Raw genomic sequence first — 19,297 nt, 5'->3', positions numbered from 1 at the left:
AAGGTTATGTAGCAATCATACCATGGCAATATTACAGGTGTCAGGTATCAGAACAAATCGAAGTTGTCAGGAGATTTCTCAATCATAACCTAGATCACAGGTTCTCAAACTTATTTCCACCACCGACTTTGAGATTTAAAAACAATCTAGTGCCCCCCCATATTTTTAACTTAAATTTTTACATTACCATCTGTTGCATATCTTAAAAACAGTTATTGCAAATATAATTTTTAAACATGCATTATTATATGGATAGGATAGATAGACTGTGACTCATATCCTATTTCTGAGATCAAAGAATGTTTCAAAGAGAGGAAATAAAACTCATACTTAATCATGTTTAGAAGTATTTTTATTAACATTAAAAGAAGGCTTTGAATTTAAAACTTATCTAATGTGAAGGATGAATCTGATGCATTTTGACAAGTTTGTTTATATCAATTCACTTAAAAACAGCCGTAAGTAACTTGCAGCCGATTTCTCTTTTTAGTTAGCAACGTTGCTACAGCACTAAATCCACGTTCACACAAATACGACGATGAGAATGCTATCAGAAATCGTTGAACAACCAACCATAACCCAGGGTACAGTTGAGAGATTTTCGCATATCAAGTGGTGTCGTGTCTAGATTCCGTCAGATTTTTATAGATAGAATTTGTCTTCCGTCACCCTTCTAGATTTCCTTAACGCCCCCTTATTTTCTTTGAGCCTTCTATTGCCCCTCTGAAAGCCTCCAGCGCCCACAAGGGGGCGTTATCGCCCATTTTGAGAAAGACTGACCTAGATCAATAATGACTATTATAATTTATTAAATTGCAACCCAGTTAAACAATGACTATTATAATGTATTGAATATTCAGTTGTATGATGAGTTGATGATGGAAACAGTCACTCCTCACTCGGCACTCGATTATAACATCTCGGATATGGCAGTCCTTTCAATGTAGTCAATAATACCAGTACACAAGTACCCTCCGTCATAACTTCATCCCTGTCACTTTAACCATTGTATTCGTTTATTATTGTGTCAGTAAATAAACTCTCTCCTCGATTCATCCGAGCAACTCCGAACAGACTTTCTCTCTACACTCATCATCCCCTCAGTTCTACCTTTGCAATGAAGAATGGTTGTCATTTACCCAACCCATTGGATTCTTGCTTTGGATCATAAACACGCATGCAAATAATAAGATATTTTTTTGCCAGCCAAGGGATTGAATCGCGACCTGTGGCTTCAGAAACAGGCAGTCTGCTAACTGGGCCACTGGTGTAAAATAAAATAATGTATATTTTTACCGATTCTGATGTGTCTTGGCATCCTCTAGAAACCCTACATTCCGGATAATCTAGCACCACTTTCCAATTACATATTTAACATAAAAATCATATAAAAGGTATTCCTATGATTCCACCATTTTCATTCTTAGTATTTTGGGATTAAGAAATAGAGTGGAATCCTGGGATTGCAATCCCTACCGCAGGGTGTAGGTTACAATACTTGCCTCCTAAATCGTAACTCACTGGTTTGGTTACCAACGGCAGACAAAAAGTCTATAAGCATGGTATTTTGTGAGGTCATTATTATCTTTGTTTTTACTTGACATCAGATTAATTTTTCGAGCACTGACAAATTACCTAAGATTTTTTTACAAAGAACACGACTTTAGTGACACTGGAGTCCTTATGAGGTTTCCTATAAGCTTGTTTTAGAGTGTGTTCAGAAAAAATTTCTTCGACATCTTTATTTTAATGTACCTATATAATTATTTTCCAACTAACTTTCTTCAAGGCATGCTCGCCTTTCATTCTCTTGAAGCTCGTAGGTCACTTTTGCTCTTATAGCATTTTTCTCTGCTTTCTCGTGGTATAGTTTCCAATCCCAATATTCTGGAAAATTTGAATTTTTATGCACCCGTTAATTACATGCATGGTACCTATTTTGGGTGAAAGCTATTTCCTCATGTCAGGCTCACCTGGCACCAATAGCGAGGGCTGTGCGGCTGGTCAAATCACTCTTTTTTATTTTATTTCTTTTCTATAAAATTATTTCTTGCTTTGTTTTTTTCTCTACCTTGTTTTTTCTCTAGTTGATTTACTTGTACTTTTTATTCTAAATGTCATGTTATGAACGTCTTGAATTAATAATTTGTTATGTGCTCAACGTGTCTTTTTTAAATAAATAAATAAAACAAAATAAATAATTGTATCCAGAGAATAATTGTATTCAAATGTTCGATAACTGGAGGATGTAATAGAAGGAGATGTCTGATCGGCACCTAAAGGCTCGATGATATTGAGCTACTTTACAAGCTACAAGCCGGTGAATTTACAATCTGCTTGTAAACTCGCCCAGTGTCATCATCGAACTAGCTAACAAGCAGATTGTAAACAATCTACCGAGAAAAGTTGAAAGCCGGGCTGCTTTACTCGCTGGCATGTGGGACGATCTGCGTCAGTAGTTCGATAGTGGCGAACCTGCCGGTAAAAAACGAACTACTCAATACGTCCTGTCAAATAGTACCAAAAATGACAGTTTCAACTCGCTAGCTCTTTGGCTTCTGAGCGAGTAGAAAGTTTTGTGTGTCATCATCACAATCGCACTAGCTGACTCACCCGCTTTTAAACTCGCTGACTAGCAGCAGAGAATTGCTACGCAACGATACATCGTTGTTTTTGATAATGGCGAGGAATGCTAACAACGATTGTCGTTTTGCTTTTGATGCCTGAAATGTTGGGAACATACTACTGCCTCAGTGGTACGAAACATTTTTTTATCTGTTTAGTTTTATTGTTGTGTAACCTTACCTGATTGATATATGTTTTGTGACTGGATAGGTTTAAAATTGACAACTATTGTATTTTTTTTCATCGCATCTGCATCTTTTTAATAAAAACATTAAGTTCCAAATACAAATTTCAGTTTACAATATAAACGTATTTCATTTTTGATTTGTTTACAGTCAAATTTTTGGTGGAAGGACATTGTTTTATTTTATTTTATACATTTGAAACAGTGGGAAAAGTATTTTAGAGCTGTGTTTCCCAGATACACGGATCGTGACTCCCTGAAGGACCGTATATTTTCTATTAAATTAAAGTGGATTTGTACTATATAAAAATAATGAAATAAAAATCATTTGCAATATTTTAAATGTTCCGATAAACAAACACCATGAAGACTTTTTTCACAAATCATGCATATTGTACGCGATCTTTTAACGGGACCACCGTTCTTCCTACTGCAAACCATGCAAACTTTTTCTTTTCGGCCGGATAATTTCCTAATTCCACTACTTTGTATTATCTGTCGTGTGGGACTATGTGCATCCGATAAATATTTTTTTCCAACCTTTTTCAATAGTTTCTATGATTTGTGATATGAATTGATATCTTGATACTTTTGAATCACTTGCATTATCTTTATATACGCGACTTTCTTCCAATATCTTCGTTCATCTAAATAAGAACAGTTCATCATGTCTGATGTGTTTACACCAATTAAAATTATAATCCAAATGAGGAATTATTTTCACAATAAGATATTATGGGGAGTATGTGCTAATGCAATCGAATGGAATTAAAATAATTTTTAATAATAATAAATAAATAAATTTAAATAAAGTAATCGATTGTTTCCAATACCTGGTAAAAATCAAAACTTCGTGTGCAGTTCGTTTCGCTCGCACACGTGATCGTCCGTATGATAGAGTGAGAAAGAGATGATCAATTAATTTTAACGGTACATGCAGCGCGGGATAACTAATTGCCTCATTATCTATTCAAAACGATAAATTAATAATTACGAAACTTGTTTTCATAATATTCCGATTTCAAAGAATCAATTAGAGTGGTAACATGTCTAAAAATAATACAATATTTTCATTTATCGACAATTGGTAGCAATTCTTGCCCGGATTTTGAAAAACATCATAGCAGCCAAAGGAATATTATTAAGTAGCTCAATGTCATCGACGCTTAAGATACACTTTGTCTTGTATCTCCACAAAACAAGATTTCGTATCTTAATTGTAGTGATACTCATTTATTAAAAACTCAGTTACATCACGTCTTTACAACCTTGTGCGTCTTCAAATGTACAGTGAGAGTGTATTTTCTTTGAAAGGTTTTCTGGCAAATGCTACACTCGAATAATTTATCTTGCGTGTGCATGACCATATGTCTTCTGAGGCACTGATTCGCGAAGAAGACCTTCCCGCACGTTTGACACGCGTGCTTGCGTTCGTTGAGGTGCACACGCCTGTAGTGTATCGACCGGTGACTAGGAGTAGAAAATATCTTGGTGCACAGTTTGCACTTGAGTTCGCGTCGTTTCTTCGTTTCCCCGTGGACTTTCATCAGATGCTTTTGTCGGTCGTAGTAACTGGTGAAATGATCGTCGCAGTGGGGACACCTGAAGACAATTTAGGAAAATATTTTTCCATATTAATCAGTGGTGTACACGCCATCATACCATATATCAGTCCACTCACCAATTAATGAAATATGTAGGTAAAAAATCCTAGCATAATATTATCCCAGTAGCGAAGGGTAGAGGTAGACTGTGGAGCTCCGACATAAATGTGCGCATTAAACTTTTATCAGTCATACTTATATGTTTTTATAAATTGCAAATGGTATTACATAGTTAGTTTTTAAAATTCAATTAAACCCTGCCTAAGCAAACCATAATAGTTAAAAAGTATTCTTCTATCAACAAAATATCTAAAATTATGCCATTAAATAATAAATATACAATTTCTGACATTTAATAGATAGAAGAATATTTTTTATCTATTATGGTTTGACTTAGGCAGCATTTAATGGAACAAAAACAATCTACTATGTGTATTCTTAGTTCAATGAAAACAAATAAGTATGCATTATTTTTGTCAGATCTCCACAGCCTACCTCTACTATTATGGGGCAATTTGAATGTTTTAGGGGGACAAAAAGGTCATCTTGAAAATCATTTGAAAACGATGCATAGCGCAAGGACCGCACTAATTTTCTTCTGAGTTTTACATGTAATGTAATATACATATTTACTTATGAAAGTTAAATTAAAAGTAGCATTGCCTATGTGCATTTTTTATTTAAAGCAATTTCATTTTTTTTTCAGAATTAGTTAGGTAACTATAAAATTTTGATAAGGGGCGCACGGAGATTTTTGAAGTGTTCACGTGAGGCTTGGCAGAAATAAGGTTGGGAAACACTGGTCTAGGCATTGATTAATTGAATTATTAATGTTGGATGCAACATTGACACATTGACTAGATTTTTAGATAAACATGTCAAAATGTGTCAAAATTGACAATGTTACAATGAACATACAAAACTGACACTAATTGCTATTAAATCTGATGGATAGATCATTATGACTGAAAACCAATAAAATGGAAATTGTTTATAATAGCGTCATATTTCTCAAATAACCGATTTATTAAATGGTCACCTGTGATTTCCTGGGTTATCGGAATGTTTTCTCTTGACGTGTTCCTGCTGTGATAACTTTGTTTTGAATAGTTTACCGGGACACTGTGGACACTCAAATCGTTCTTGGGAATGTATACTCTCGTGTCTGGTCAACTGGGCTCGGTTGGCGAATCCTCTGCCGCAGTGGGTGCAATAAAAGTTGGGAAAGTGCTCCGGCATGTGTATCTGAAGATGTCTGTGTGACTCGAAATTCATGTGGCATATTCTGAAAAGTTGTGCAGTAAAACCTCATTACCGAAAATTTAGATTTACAACGAATTTCGAACAAAATTTTCAATTGCTCTCACATAAAGCCTGTTGCATCATTTTCTCTTGCTTTGTGTCACTCTTACTACATTATATTTTCTGTCAAAACTGTCGAACCTCACGTTTATGTGGTATGTTTACAATAACACTAGCTAAAGCCGCGTTGACACGGTCCAAGTACGATCCAAGTACACTTGGACCAAGTGCCATCTAAGTGCACTCGTATGAGACATCTTCAGACTAATTCTTCCTATCCAAGCTCCTTGGACCGCGTCCTACTCATCCAAGTTAACTTGGATAGGAATATTTAGTATGAAGCTGTCACTTGGATGGCACTCGATCCAAGTGTACTTGGATCGTACTTGGACCGTGTCAACGCGGCTTAAGTGTGAATTAAATTTATTGTTACAATGTGAAACGGCAGGTTTTTGTGAATCGGCAGGCAGCTAAAAATGAGTAGTCATTCAGAGATAATCAATGACTTTATAAAAAATGCCGCCGAAGATTTTTTAATTTCCCGGCTTCAATAGCAAAAACTGTATAATATTATAACAAATTATTTGTTATGGAAAATCAATACATCAAAAATAATGATTATAAACCCAACATACATACTTGCATTCCAATTGATTTTTTTCCAAAACGTACGGAAGATGATGGTACGTAGATGAGATCCTGACTATCGGAAGAGCTTCTTCTATCGCTTCCATAGACTCTTCACACTTGCTTACATCTTCATCTGAAGATATTGTTTTTTCACTAAAATTATGAAAAAGAAGTAATTGTACTGGATTGGTCATATTCTTCTGATATTTTTATAACACCAAGTTACATAATATATATGTACATTGATTACCACAACTATCCGTTATTTTTTTAGTGGGATGAAAGCAGCACACTGAATAACATGTATAAAACAGTGATTCCCAACATGGCGCACTATCCCCCTTGACACTCAGGATGAAGCAAAGAATACAAATTGATACTTCTCATATTCACCCCAATGAATTTTATGTGTTTTGCAGTCATCAAGAATCATGCGATATTTATTCATGAAAAAACATTGCTTGAAATGGTTTTTCTCCAGTATGTGTCATTTTATATATTTTTAAGTGGTTAAAACTTCCACTCACATAATAAAAACATGGCATTTAAATGAAGTTTCAGTAGTATTTTATTTTATGGGTTTCCTTCTGAGATTTTCGTATAAATCTACGATGTCATCTGAAACCACCCTTGGCTTAACGAACCACGTATCGATAGTGCTAAGCCAAAAGATCATTATAATGAATTTACAACTTTAAAAGAGAGAGAGTTTCGTCATATATTTTTCAATAATGCAGAAAAAAAGTTGTAACTTCGTCACAGAATAACTCTTGATGACGACATTCTAAACAATCTATCTACATAAATAACTAATTTTCGCCATAATATTGTCTTTAACACATTCGCTTTACGCATACTTTTTTTTAACTTTTCGATTTAGATACATATTTATATAGAAATGAAGTCTTAAGGTACGAGGGTGGGTCAATAATTCCTTAGAAAAAAGCATTAAAACAGTTTTTATTTTTGTATTTTTTTTTATTTCTCAACATAATCTCCTTGGAGCTCAATACACTTGGTTAGACGTTTCTCAATTTTTTTTAAACCGTCAGAAAAATAAGTTTTCGGAAGGTCCTCAAAATAAGCATTTGTCCGATCGATGACTTCTTCATTTGAAAAAAAACGTTGTCCACTTAGCCATTTTTTTAAGTTTGGGAAAAGGAAAAAGTCACTGGGGGCTAAATCTGGCGAATACGGTGAGTGGTCGACCAATTCGAACTTCAATTCTTCAATTTTAGCCATTGATCGTAAACATGTGTGAACACGGGCATTGTCCTGATGAAAGAGGATTTTTTTCCTGTTTAAATGAGGCCGTTTTTCTTCAATTTCGTTTTTTAGCTGGTCCAATAAAGATGCATAATAATCCCCTGTTATTGTTTTTCCTTTTTCCAAATAGTCAACAAAAATAATTCCACGTGCATCCCAAAATACAGTAGCCATAACCTTACCAGCTGATTTTTCGGTTTTCGCCTTCTTTGGACATGGTTCGCCTTTCGCAATCCACTGCTTTGACTGTTCTTTCGTCTCGGGAGTATAGTGGTGTATCCATGTTTCATCTACAGTCACAAAGCGACGAAAAAATTCATCCGGATTGCGTTGCATGAGCGACAACAGGGCTTTAGAGGCCACCACCCTATTGCGTTTATTGTCGACTGTGAGCAAACGCGGCACCCATCTTGCAGAAACTTTTTTCATGCCCAATTTGTCATGTAAAATAGAAATGACGCTACCTTTTGAGATCCCTGTAACCTCAATTATCTCACTAAACTTTAATCTTCGGTCACTTAACACCATATCGTGGATTTTATTGATCATTTCTGGTGTAGTCACCTCTACAGGACGTCCTGAGCGTGGTTCATCCTTTGTTGATGTACGACCACGTTTAAATTCATTTAACCAGTTATAAATAGTTGCAAGTGAAGGAGCAGATGTGCCGTGAACTAAATCCAACTCATTTTTTATTTCCTTTGCTGTTAACCCTTTTATATTAAAATGTTTAATAACAGCTCTAAACTCAATTTTCTCCATTTTCCATTTTTCCATTTTCCACAAGCAAATTTTTTTTTTAAATGTACGAGAAACACACAACAACCCGACCAATCTGATTGAAACTTCGCAGCATACTGAATCGGTAGTGCCGCTGCATGAAAACAAACCGCTTACAGTACTAGTCGCGCCACCTGTCGGCTTTTCTAAGGACTTATTGACCCACCCTCGTACAACAATGTATAATGGAAATATGTTCGCACTGTGACACAAGTACACGGCACATATTGCTTTAATCCAAAACACGACTTCTATAAACGTCGTGTCGTATTCCGTTCCATAGCAGAGGACGTCAATGGACGTCCTGTCATATCACATGTCACAGAATACGACGTATATTGACTTTGTGTCCGCGAACGTGTTGACTCCGTTATGGCTTCTCAACCTAGTTATATTTAAGTTTTAGCAATAAATAGATCTTTTTCTGTACGTCGAAAAGATGCGCCCATACTAGACTATTCCCAACCAAACCTTGGCCACTGTGATGGTAATGTCATTGATTTTAAACTTAAATATATCATCGATGGTGCAGCTCAATGTAATATACGGACAGACCATTACATGTTATGCAGTTTCCTCGGTGCCACATTTGTAATTTGAAGGATCTTCGGAGTATCCCCACTTCTTCATATTGTTTTAATAAATAGATAAAATATGATATATTTATAATTGACTCACGCAGTAATTGATTGAGGTTCAATCTTTATTGGTCTATGTGTCCACCCGTTTATTTTTTTAGATCTTCTGTTGTTCATCGATAGTTTTTTGACCACATTCAATGTACTATTGCCACAACTCCTCATTTTTCTCAGACTTTTTCTGTAATATATAAATTCCATAAAATATATAACTTAAATTAGTGAAGGTAATGTATAATGACCATTTTTTACATTTTATCTACTGAATCCATATGAATAACATTCACAGGTTAAGCATTAAATACACAACTTGCAGAATAGGGTTACCATTAGGCTATTCCAAGATAACACTTAACTCCAAAATCAATAAAAAGGTGTTAAATGCTATGTCGTATTCCAAAAGTTATCTTGAAGTTATGAACTGTCATGCAAAACATGAGATACACTATTTTATTTTAAGATGCAGTGATTTGGAAAAATAATCGCGGCGCACGTCAAGTTACAGTTACGGTGTTACACCCCCGCAAGCTGTCAAATGTCATTGACTATGCGAAATATTTTCAACAAATTGTAAAGGCAATATAACTTTGTACAATGTAGTCATGGGAGTTACATAAATTTGAACATAAGTCTTCGCATCAATTACATTTCGCTTAGGTCATTCAAGTCACGAATAACAAAAATTCTCATCGAACGCATTCACAGAGAATACTCAGACTTGCTTCTGTCTTCAGAGCATTGAAAAATATTATATTTAACTTGTGAGTTGTTAATATAGTTAGTAAATTGAAATAGAAATAGTACAAAACAATACATTGTTTTTGACTCGGCGGGGTTCGATGGATAGAAAGAAGACAGTCGAGAAAAATCCCTTGAAACCACCTAAGTAACCTAACGCGCTGCCTTTTTTTTCCCGCATCAAAATTTTGTTACTTCAATCTATACCCATTTTTATATCTCATTTGAAAAGCCAAATGGGGGAAAAGGCCAGTGGGAAAGCCACGCACACGATGGGGTGACAACATTACAAAAGATGCCAACCAGCTGCTAAAAATCATGAACTGGAAAAGACGTGCGGAGGACCGTTCCGGCTGGAGGACGGCGGTGGAGGAGGCCAGGGCTGGACTTGAGCTGTAGCACCATCGAAGAAGAAGAAGAAAAGCCAAATACACGTAATATTTAATTTCCCCTAATCGGTCTGTTACACTTTAATTATTAAAGTAACATAAACCCATACATATCAATAATCATTAACGTAAAAACCTGCTCAGATATATTATAGAATTAATACCTGTTCGTTTCCTTTGGTGTAGTGTTATTTATTTTTTGTATTTCTCTGATAACCGGCTGTCTTTCAGGAGTTGATTCATTATCTGAACTCAAATCTTCATCGTCCAGAAACGAAAGCAAGTGCTGGTCTTCGATACCAAAGTAATTTACATCACTATCACTGCTTTCTGCATTTGGGTTCGATTCAGGATACTTCAGAGGAACGTGTGCCTTACCACTCATTGCTATTTAAAAATAAATGGATGGTAAAAAGATCAGTTATTCATTAATATAACCTCAAAAATATACATACCTCATAAAATTATAATTTAAAAAAATGTTAAACCTAGTGATAGGACTTGGTAGCTCAATTACTAAAGCACTCATCCAGCACGAAAGATGTGAGTTTGAATCACACTATATCGATATATGTTTCAGGGCTGATCCAAATTACATGTTTTCAAAAAAAGAGTCTTAATTGAAGAATTACGAACTGTTCAAACTATGGCCTGAACAAAAATGAACCATAAGTTCAAGTCGAAAGCATTCGGCATGTTTATATTCTCCGCAATATGTGTTAGAGTAATGAGATCCCCGGGGTTCCAGCGGCTAGCTCAGGAGTCCATCGAACCCCGGATTCACAAAAAAAAAAATTCAAACGGTTGGAGTATAAATAAAACACGGTCTTTCGTGCTCGTAACGTGGTCTTCTTATATTTTACATTTTCTTTAAACGTTTACATATTTTGTTTTAACAATAAGTTTCGCAGGTCCTATCCTATCGGAAAGGGGACGCTTACCTCTTTTTTCTTTATTTTTAAATTCCTCGTACCGACGCCGTCCAGCAAAAAGGACTCTCGTGATTGGCCAAATTTTATCGCGTGATCTTTGATTCGGCGAATCACGAGCCTGACCCTGGCGCCGGCGCGCGAGGATTTCACGCACAATGCGCGGCAAAATTTATTATATTTAAATACTTATATTTAGTCTTAAAATTATCGCTTTCATCCATCATCATTTATACTTTTTAAATTAAATTAAATTTATCTTAATTACACCTCCGCCCAATATGTGATTTTCACACACCGGACGAAGGCCTTTACTTATGATTAAAAAAATACTTACGTGGTTGAGCAAGGAATCAGATTAGATGTTTTATGAAGCCGTTTCTAGAGGTCAGGGTTACGTTTCGACTTGAGCTACTAAATGATTATTTTACACCGGGAGAAGCCCGCCTGTAACAGGGGTGTATCATTCGCCCCATCTGGATTAAAGTCGAAAGGTACGCCCTGATCTCATCGGCCACCCATCCAATTCCTTGTTCATCCGTTAAATACATGGCATGATAACAGTTTATATAAAAAAATTCAACTACAATTTAACTATTCTAACAAAAAAAAAAAAAACAACTAACTTTACGTATTGTTTCTATATTTATTTTAATTACTATTTTCCTGCTCAAAGCAATGCTCCTGAATAAGTCTCCTGAATGAGTTTGATTTATTTTCCTTTCTTATTATCATCTGTCATAATTTATTATTATTTTATTTTTCTCCTGTAATGTCGTGCGTTTATTTTGCTTTCGTAATGGTTTTGTTATTCTTCTCGTTCTTTTATACTAGTCAGCGAAGGGGTCGTGGAGCTGCAGTCTTTGACTCTTGGGCTGTCCAGTTTTTTTGTATTCCGAGAGGCTACATTTGTAGACGTTTGGCCCTCGTTCGGAATTATTATTTCGTGTTATGTTTTTCTTCTTCTGGTGCAATAGGAACGTACCTCGTTTGGCGTCGTCTGCCTTTGCAACCAGGGCGAGATAGTAGCGTGACTACTGGGCCAGGCTCGTTCCGAGCAGCGGATATCTTCCTGTGGAAAGTTTTCCACTGATCTGCTGGTCTCTGGAGTATCACCTCATAGATGGACAGGTACTGTGTCTCCATCTGTTCCTATTACTGCGGGCAAGGCATCGTATAGCGGTACAACGGCCAGGCTCGTTGACGGCGGCACGGCTTTCCCACAGGTACTAGGATGGATTTTCACAATAAGTATCCTCTTCCCTTTCTTTTTTTTTTTTTTTTTTTTTTTAGATGGTTACACTTCGGAGGTACCTCTCGTTGTTTCACGATATCTTTCAGGCGTCACGTCCCTAGTCTCTCCATGAACCTGCGCGAGAAAGGAGAGTGCGCACTCTCCACACCATCAAGCTTTGGTATCATGAATTTTCGGCTACGCTGCCTTTGGATGCGCTTACTTCGAGAGGTGGCTCCCTTTGTGCTTCCAAGTTGTCTTCATCTGTATTTATTCTTTCTCGTTCTTTAGTAATTTATTCGTTCATTAGACTTCCTGTACTTTAAATTTATTCGAGTTTACTTTATTAATTGCTCCTACCCCATACATTAAATAGCTACTAATTTTATATAAAATCTTCCCATTGTACTTATGGTACTTACTATCACATTTAATATTTTACCCTAATACCCATAATTATTTTGCAACATTGTATTGACTGTATAAATCACATTGATATTAAAAATTGAAATATTCCACCCTCTCATTATATTTATTTCTGAATCAGTACACTTAAAACTGTGTAGTTAACTTTATTTTTAGTGAAACCCATTTTATTTAAAAAAAAAAATTGTTGTTTCGTTTTACGCGCCCGACATCCTATTCCAAAGGCGCGCCGCGCTGATTTGCGGTGCCTCTCACGTTTTATTATTATTATTTTTTTTTTTTCATTATTGAAAACCCCGTTGAGAAATTTACGGCTTATTGACTCATTTTTTTTTTTTTTTTTTTATCACAAGCATACAATCTCTACTTTCATCCTCTTATACCTAATTTTAACTTATTATTAAAATTTAACATAACAACTAACACTTCGTCGATTGATGCCTTATTATTCCCGTTCCGTTTTCGCTGTGTTAAATTTACGATTGGTAATTTGTAAAGAAATAATAGTGACGGTCGTATACTATTTTCCTCGTTTCTCTTTGGATTCAAATTATTAACACGGCGTAACTTTGAAACAGGTTTCGCGCTACTGTAGAATATCGTCTTTCCCGTTTATAAAATTGTTTGCGATTTTCAATGTTAATGTTTTCGAATTCATTCATATTTACTTTATTTGAACGGAAAGAATTGGCGTCACTTTGCGGAGCGTTATTTTTAAAACTACATTTTTCGTACTAATGAACTTAAGTTTACAAGGTTCAGAAAGTGGGTCCTTAATTAACTTTGTATCCGTAATTAGAAGAATTTCCGGATGTTTTATTCGTATAATCTACACATTTCACTTCCAACAGGAACTCGGCGTTCACCCTTGACTCGAGGGTTGGCGACTGGTCCTGCTTCATCTCCTCGTGGTCGAGCCTGCGCCCGCACAGCTTCTTTGATTCCTCTCAGCTTGCGCGCCTTCTCAGCCCTCTTTTGAGGCTCCCTGGCCTCCCGTTTCCTTTTTCTCTCCTCACCGAATATCCCGTGGTCGAATAGGGTACACAACATGTTAGTGATACCCTAGGAAAATCGGCATTTTGCTCGCCGTTTTTCGTCGCGAGTGGGCCGTGGCCTCTACGAGCCCTCCTCGCTGGATACCGTCGATGATATGTCATGGTCTCCATAGGTGGGATTTGTGCAGCCATTCGTCGTACTGGAGACGCACTGGTGCTACGGTCTCCAGCACGACGCTAGGCGCGGTCAGCTCCGTATGTGGACTGTCTTCGAACACGAGAGGAGGGCTCTCCCGGTTTGATGTTGGAGACAGCACTTCTTCTTTGATAAGGGTCACGTCGGAGTCCACTTTTTAGTTAACCATTTCTTGGTTGTTCCGGCTCCTGGATCATAAACTTTTATTTAGCGTTCGCGGGCGTAAATTTTATTTCGCGGGTTCGGAAGAATCCATGCGATTCTTCGAGCTTCACGTTGCCAAGGGCGCCATTGAGATCCCCGGGGTTCCAGCGGCTAGCTCAGGAGTCCATCGAACTTTCGTGCTCGTAACGTGGTCTTCTTATATTTTACATTTTCTTTAAACGTTTACATATTTTGTTTTAACAATAAGTTTCGCAGGTCCTATCCTATCGGAAAGGGGACGCTTACCTCTTTTTTCTTTATTTTTAAATTCCTCGTACCGACGCCGTCCAGCAAAAAGGACTCTCGTGATTGGCCAAATTTTATCGCGTGATCTTTGATTCGGCGAATCACGAGCCTGACCCTGGCGCCGGCGCGCGAGGATTTCACGCACAATGCGCGGCAAAATTTATTATATTTAAATACTTATATTTAGTCTTAAAATTATCGCTTTCATCCATCATCATTTATACTTTTTAAATTAAATTAAATTTATCTTAATTACACCTCCGCCCAATATGTGATTTTCACACACCGGACGAAGGCCTTTACTTATGATTAAAAAAATACTTACGTGGTTGAGCAAGGAATCAGATTAGATGTTTTATGAAGCCGTTTCTAGAGGTCAGGGTTACGTTTCGACTTGAGCTACTAAATGATTATTTTACACCGGGAGAAGCCCGCCTGTAACAGGGGTGTATCAGTAAGATAGAATTTCTATGGCTGAATTAAATATTTTTTGTACACTTCGCCGGTAAATATTGGTTTGAATGACTCCATTCATTCAAAAACAAGACAGATGCTGTTAAAACATAGCACTTTTTGACAGTACAGACGGTTAACTTATTGTAACAATTAACCGCACTAGACACTAAAATCACAGCACTAGAAGCCTCTGCCAAAAGAATGGGTTTACAAATAAATGAGGCAAAAACTAAATACATGCCTGTCTATGTCACACCACGAGAAGTCGCACCAAAGTTAGATATTGGTGCATACAAGTTTGATACGGTCGACAGTTTCATATACCTTGGATCTCTTGTAACTCGACATAATGATATTACAGAAGAAATCAACAAGAGAATCATGTCTGCGAATAAATGCTACTTTGGCCTATTAAGACATTTTAAGTCCCGCATACTATCTCGCCGAACTACTTTATTTACTTACTACAAGATACTTGTAAAGCCAGTGCTCACCTACGCATTGGAAACCTGGACATTAACTCTGCGAAATGAACAAGCCCTGAACATCTTTGAAAGAAAAATTCTCCGCCGTATATATGGACCGATCAGGGATGGCACCAATTGGAGGAGAAGATATAATGCTGAGCTCTACGGACTGTACGAAGATTGCAGCGCAGTTCAATCAATTAAGATTGGGAGACTGCGATGGCTAGGTCATGTGCACCGTATGAATGACAATGAACCAGCAAAGAGAGTAATGTCCAGCAATCCAATAGGACGTAGAAGAAGAGGGAGGCCAAAGATTCGCTGGTTGGATGAAGCTGCCAGTGACTGCCGTATTCTGGGGGTACCAAATTGGAAAGCGGCCACACTGGATAGGGACAGGTGGAGGGAGCTGTTGGAGGAGGCCAGGACCCACACCGGGTTGTCGCGCCCCTGATGATGATGAACCGTCTCAATACATACATATGATAAACTACCCTCGATAACCGCTAATAGCAACCTTGTGTATAGAATATGCACATGTTTTTATTAAAATATGTGAAACATGTACTGTATAAAAGTAAAAAAAAAAACAAATAAACCGCAAGTCACCTAAGAGAAACATAATATGGGCCTCCAAAGAGTGTACGAAAAGGTTGTATTAATTATTGACCATTTCAGAGATTATTTATTATCTATTTGCCTAACCTGACCTTGGGTCTTTGCTCTGAATCAAACAAATATTGTCTAAAACAACATGTATTTTTTTCCAAGCTCACACCCACGGTCCAAAGACCCTGTTGTACTAACTAGTATTTAATTTTAATTACATAAAAGATGTTAGTTTTTAGTTTTAAAATCGATTTGTTTATCGCCACTAAAAATGTAATGCAGGATAAATCTTACCTAACAACTTACTTCTGATGTTTTTCTGAGCATCTTCTACTTGCCTCCTGAAACTCACCACTTCTCTCAGTCTCTTTATGCATGATTCGCAGATGAGATAAATAGTCTCCGACCTTTCTCTGTGATTCATTCGAACCTGCAGAATACATTAATATGTTTATTATATCAGTAAGTATTCAAGTATCAACAAATGCATGCTAAGTAGAGATGGAAAAACTGGTCGATTTTGAAGACTAAGTATAGCTACTTACTACCAGTATAAAAAAATACTTAGTATAGAAACTTGTTCCAAAATACTTACTAGTATTTGGAATACTATATAGAGCGTTTGGCGTGCGTATGCGACAAAAGTTTCATACTCAACTGAAACTACAACCAAGTCCATATTAGTATTTGAAATACATATCGGCTCAGGGAACTCTGACTGTGTGTCGGCTTCAATAGAATCGCTAAAAATACACTGAGCTCCGCTTGTCAAAAAGTCCCATTTATTATAAAATTTTAAACACATTTTAAATTCATGAGTTGTTTTTCTGTTAAGTTACAATATTCTTGTTAACAAAAATGAATAACAGTGATTTTTTTTAAATTTTAAACATGTTTTGAGCGGTCATATAACAAGCCTAAGCCTGTGCGTCATATCACCACTGTGCTGCGACACAAAATTTATGACCTATTATTCATACATTCGAACGCAATAGACTAATGAATTAAAATATACCTATATTCAAGTGCTATCTCGTTCGTGCGCACTTAATGTCAATAGTGTTGAAAGTCTACCAACTGGCAAGTGCACAGTACAGCGACTCGCGATGATATCATCACAAGTTTTTGGAATAAGTTTATTGGGCCACACATACTGCGTATGGGTAGTTTCATCCGAAACTTCAGTACACAAACTGGTGACAGTATTTCCAACTCACCTCTAATGGTAAGTATTTTCATGTCGAAATATAAATCCGAAAATAAATGGATTGACGCATTTAAATTACAAAAAAAAGTCATCTTCCGTGATGTGTATCTTCAGTTATTTGAAACTGTCAACACTCTCGATGTTTTGAATTTCTTTTTAATAAGGGTAGCTAGGGTGAAAATGGCAACATTTAGTTCAAGTAAATTAAAATTATTTCACATAAATAATACCCCGTTTACACGTGCATGGATGTACTGTGCACAGTAAGAAAATGTATGGGGAAACATGTATTATCCTGCAGTTGGCAAGATTGCGTGCATGAATCAAACAAGATTGGAAGATTCCAAATTATGATGATTTATTGCGCGCAAGTAAGATTATTTTCGATCTGCGCCTACTACTAAAAAACGAACTACTCATTTTGAGCTCCGATTTTCAATACGACCTGTCAGATAGTAGTATAAAATGACAACCTCACGTCTCGCTTACTCTTGAAGAATGAGATTGGAGAGACAGTCAGCACTTTTACATGTAAACAGTTATTGTCATGACAGTTTAAAATAAGCACAATTGCCGACAGTAATTCCATGCATGTATACAGGTGCTATTACTCTTTTGATTTGCTAGTTATAATCAGTTATAAAGTTATGATAAATGCGTGTGGTTTTGACCTCTCTTCGGTAGGCAATCGGCATAATACAATAAAATGAGCATTAGAAATTATAACTATAAAGTAAGTGTCAACAATATTTCAAATAAAAATACAGGACAATATGAGTAAATAATAAAATAATAAAAATAAAAGTACACAGAGAACTAGGTTGATAGACCCTATCTTAAAAACCTATAAAACAACGTGCACCTAAATTCAACGTCATGTAAGTGGAATATATCAATATCTGAAGCGATTTGATTAAACATAATTATTGCCCTCCCAATTGGCATTACTAATGGCAGGTTAGTTCTACACTTTGGGAGAACAAACAATGGATGCCCTCGATTCCTAAGATAATTATCAGAGACACACAAGCCAATACCACCAAGAATGGCAGAGTTTCCATTTACGCCGTGTATAAGTCAGAAAAAATATGTAGCTAAATAAAGATCCCTTCTAAACTTTAAGCTACAGTATGTAAGCATACCTAAAAGAAAGTCAGTCGGATAGGGCCACGGAAAATATCCATACAGCCGAAAGTATAGGAGTAAACAAGGCAATTATCAGCTTACCTGTAAAGCAAAGCAATAATCCAGCATTTCAGAATACACTTCAGTAGCACCATCATAGAGGTGTGATTCCATCATGTTCTTCAAGTTATCGGTGTTATTCCTCAAGCAAGCCTGGCAAAAGTTCCACAAACTGTCAGAACTTGTAGTACCATGCTCCGTTTTATCTATATTTTCTGGATTAATCAAGGGTTTGTCTAATAATGTTTCACCGGAAGTCATTTTAGAAAGCGATTGGAGATAGATACTTCTTACATTGAAAGCTGTTATGTAAAAATACGAAAACAATGCATTTGTTGACAATGGTAATTACTGAATGTAAAGTTGTAATAAAATAATATATTATAGGTAGGTAGGTATTGTTTTTACTTATTTTAAAGTAAATCTCATTAACCAATATTTCCAAACATCTAGATAGGCTTTAAATGTCAATAACAAATTATTTACTGATTTTCCTATGTTTTGTTATTGTTTCTTGACACTGACAGCTGTCAGTCAGATTAGTGTTTATACTTACTAAGGAATCTTTTCCCTAAAAAAGACAGAAAGAAAAATATATTACTGAAATTGGAACACATTATTTCAAAAGAATGCCCAAAGCAAAATACCTTCAGCATTTAGCGTTTTTGCAGATTTTGGGAAGCCAATGTTGTTTCTTGTGGATCAATTTTAAGTACCTACCTACTTAAACAGCACAAAACACCCACTCTATACTGACATAACGTCTCCACCAAAGAAATATCTTCACTCAAGGAATCTTTTTTGGATTGCAGGACAGGATTTGTCTCAGACTGAGAGCATGTTAACTCCATTCTATTTGTGGATCCATTGGACGAGCTTTTGGTGGTCGATGAGGGAGAAGGTGATGAGGTTATAAAGGCAACGGTATGTCGTACCCTAGGGGCGGCAGGTTATATGAAAGTATGGTGAAGCAGGCTGATAATCAAT

The 19,297-nt window shown here is 36.4% G+C and overlaps 1 protein-coding gene across 1 annotated transcript; it reads right to left on the bottom strand.

Moving 5' to 3' along the window:
* Positions 1–3,934: 3,934 nt before the first annotated feature.
* On the bottom strand, positions 3,935–18,846 carry LOC147074789 (uncharacterized). The gene is made up of 7 exons (XM_085942647.1): positions 18,353–18,846; positions 16,213–16,348; positions 10,321–10,543; positions 9,070–9,210; positions 6,355–6,498; positions 5,453–5,698; positions 3,935–4,411 (listed from the first exon to the last, which is right to left on the bottom strand). Exons 1-7 carry the CDS (start codon positions 18,569–18,571, stop codon positions 4,063–4,065), a joined length of 1,458 nt encoding a protein of 485 aa, XP_085798773.1. The 5' UTR covers positions 18,572–18,846; the 3' UTR covers positions 3,935–4,062.
* Positions 18,847–19,297: the final 451 nt, after the last annotated feature.

This window comes from Rhyacophila brunnea, unplaced genomic scaffold, assembly GCF_057557595.1.
Source record: "Rhyacophila brunnea isolate RB1 unplaced genomic scaffold, BYU_Rbru_1.0 scaffold_15, whole genome shotgun sequence".
NCBI lineage: Eukaryota > Metazoa > Arthropoda > Insecta > Trichoptera > Rhyacophilidae > Rhyacophila > Rhyacophila brunnea.
Note: the sequence above shows the minus strand (reverse complement) of the source record. Positions and strands in the feature narration are given on the sequence as shown.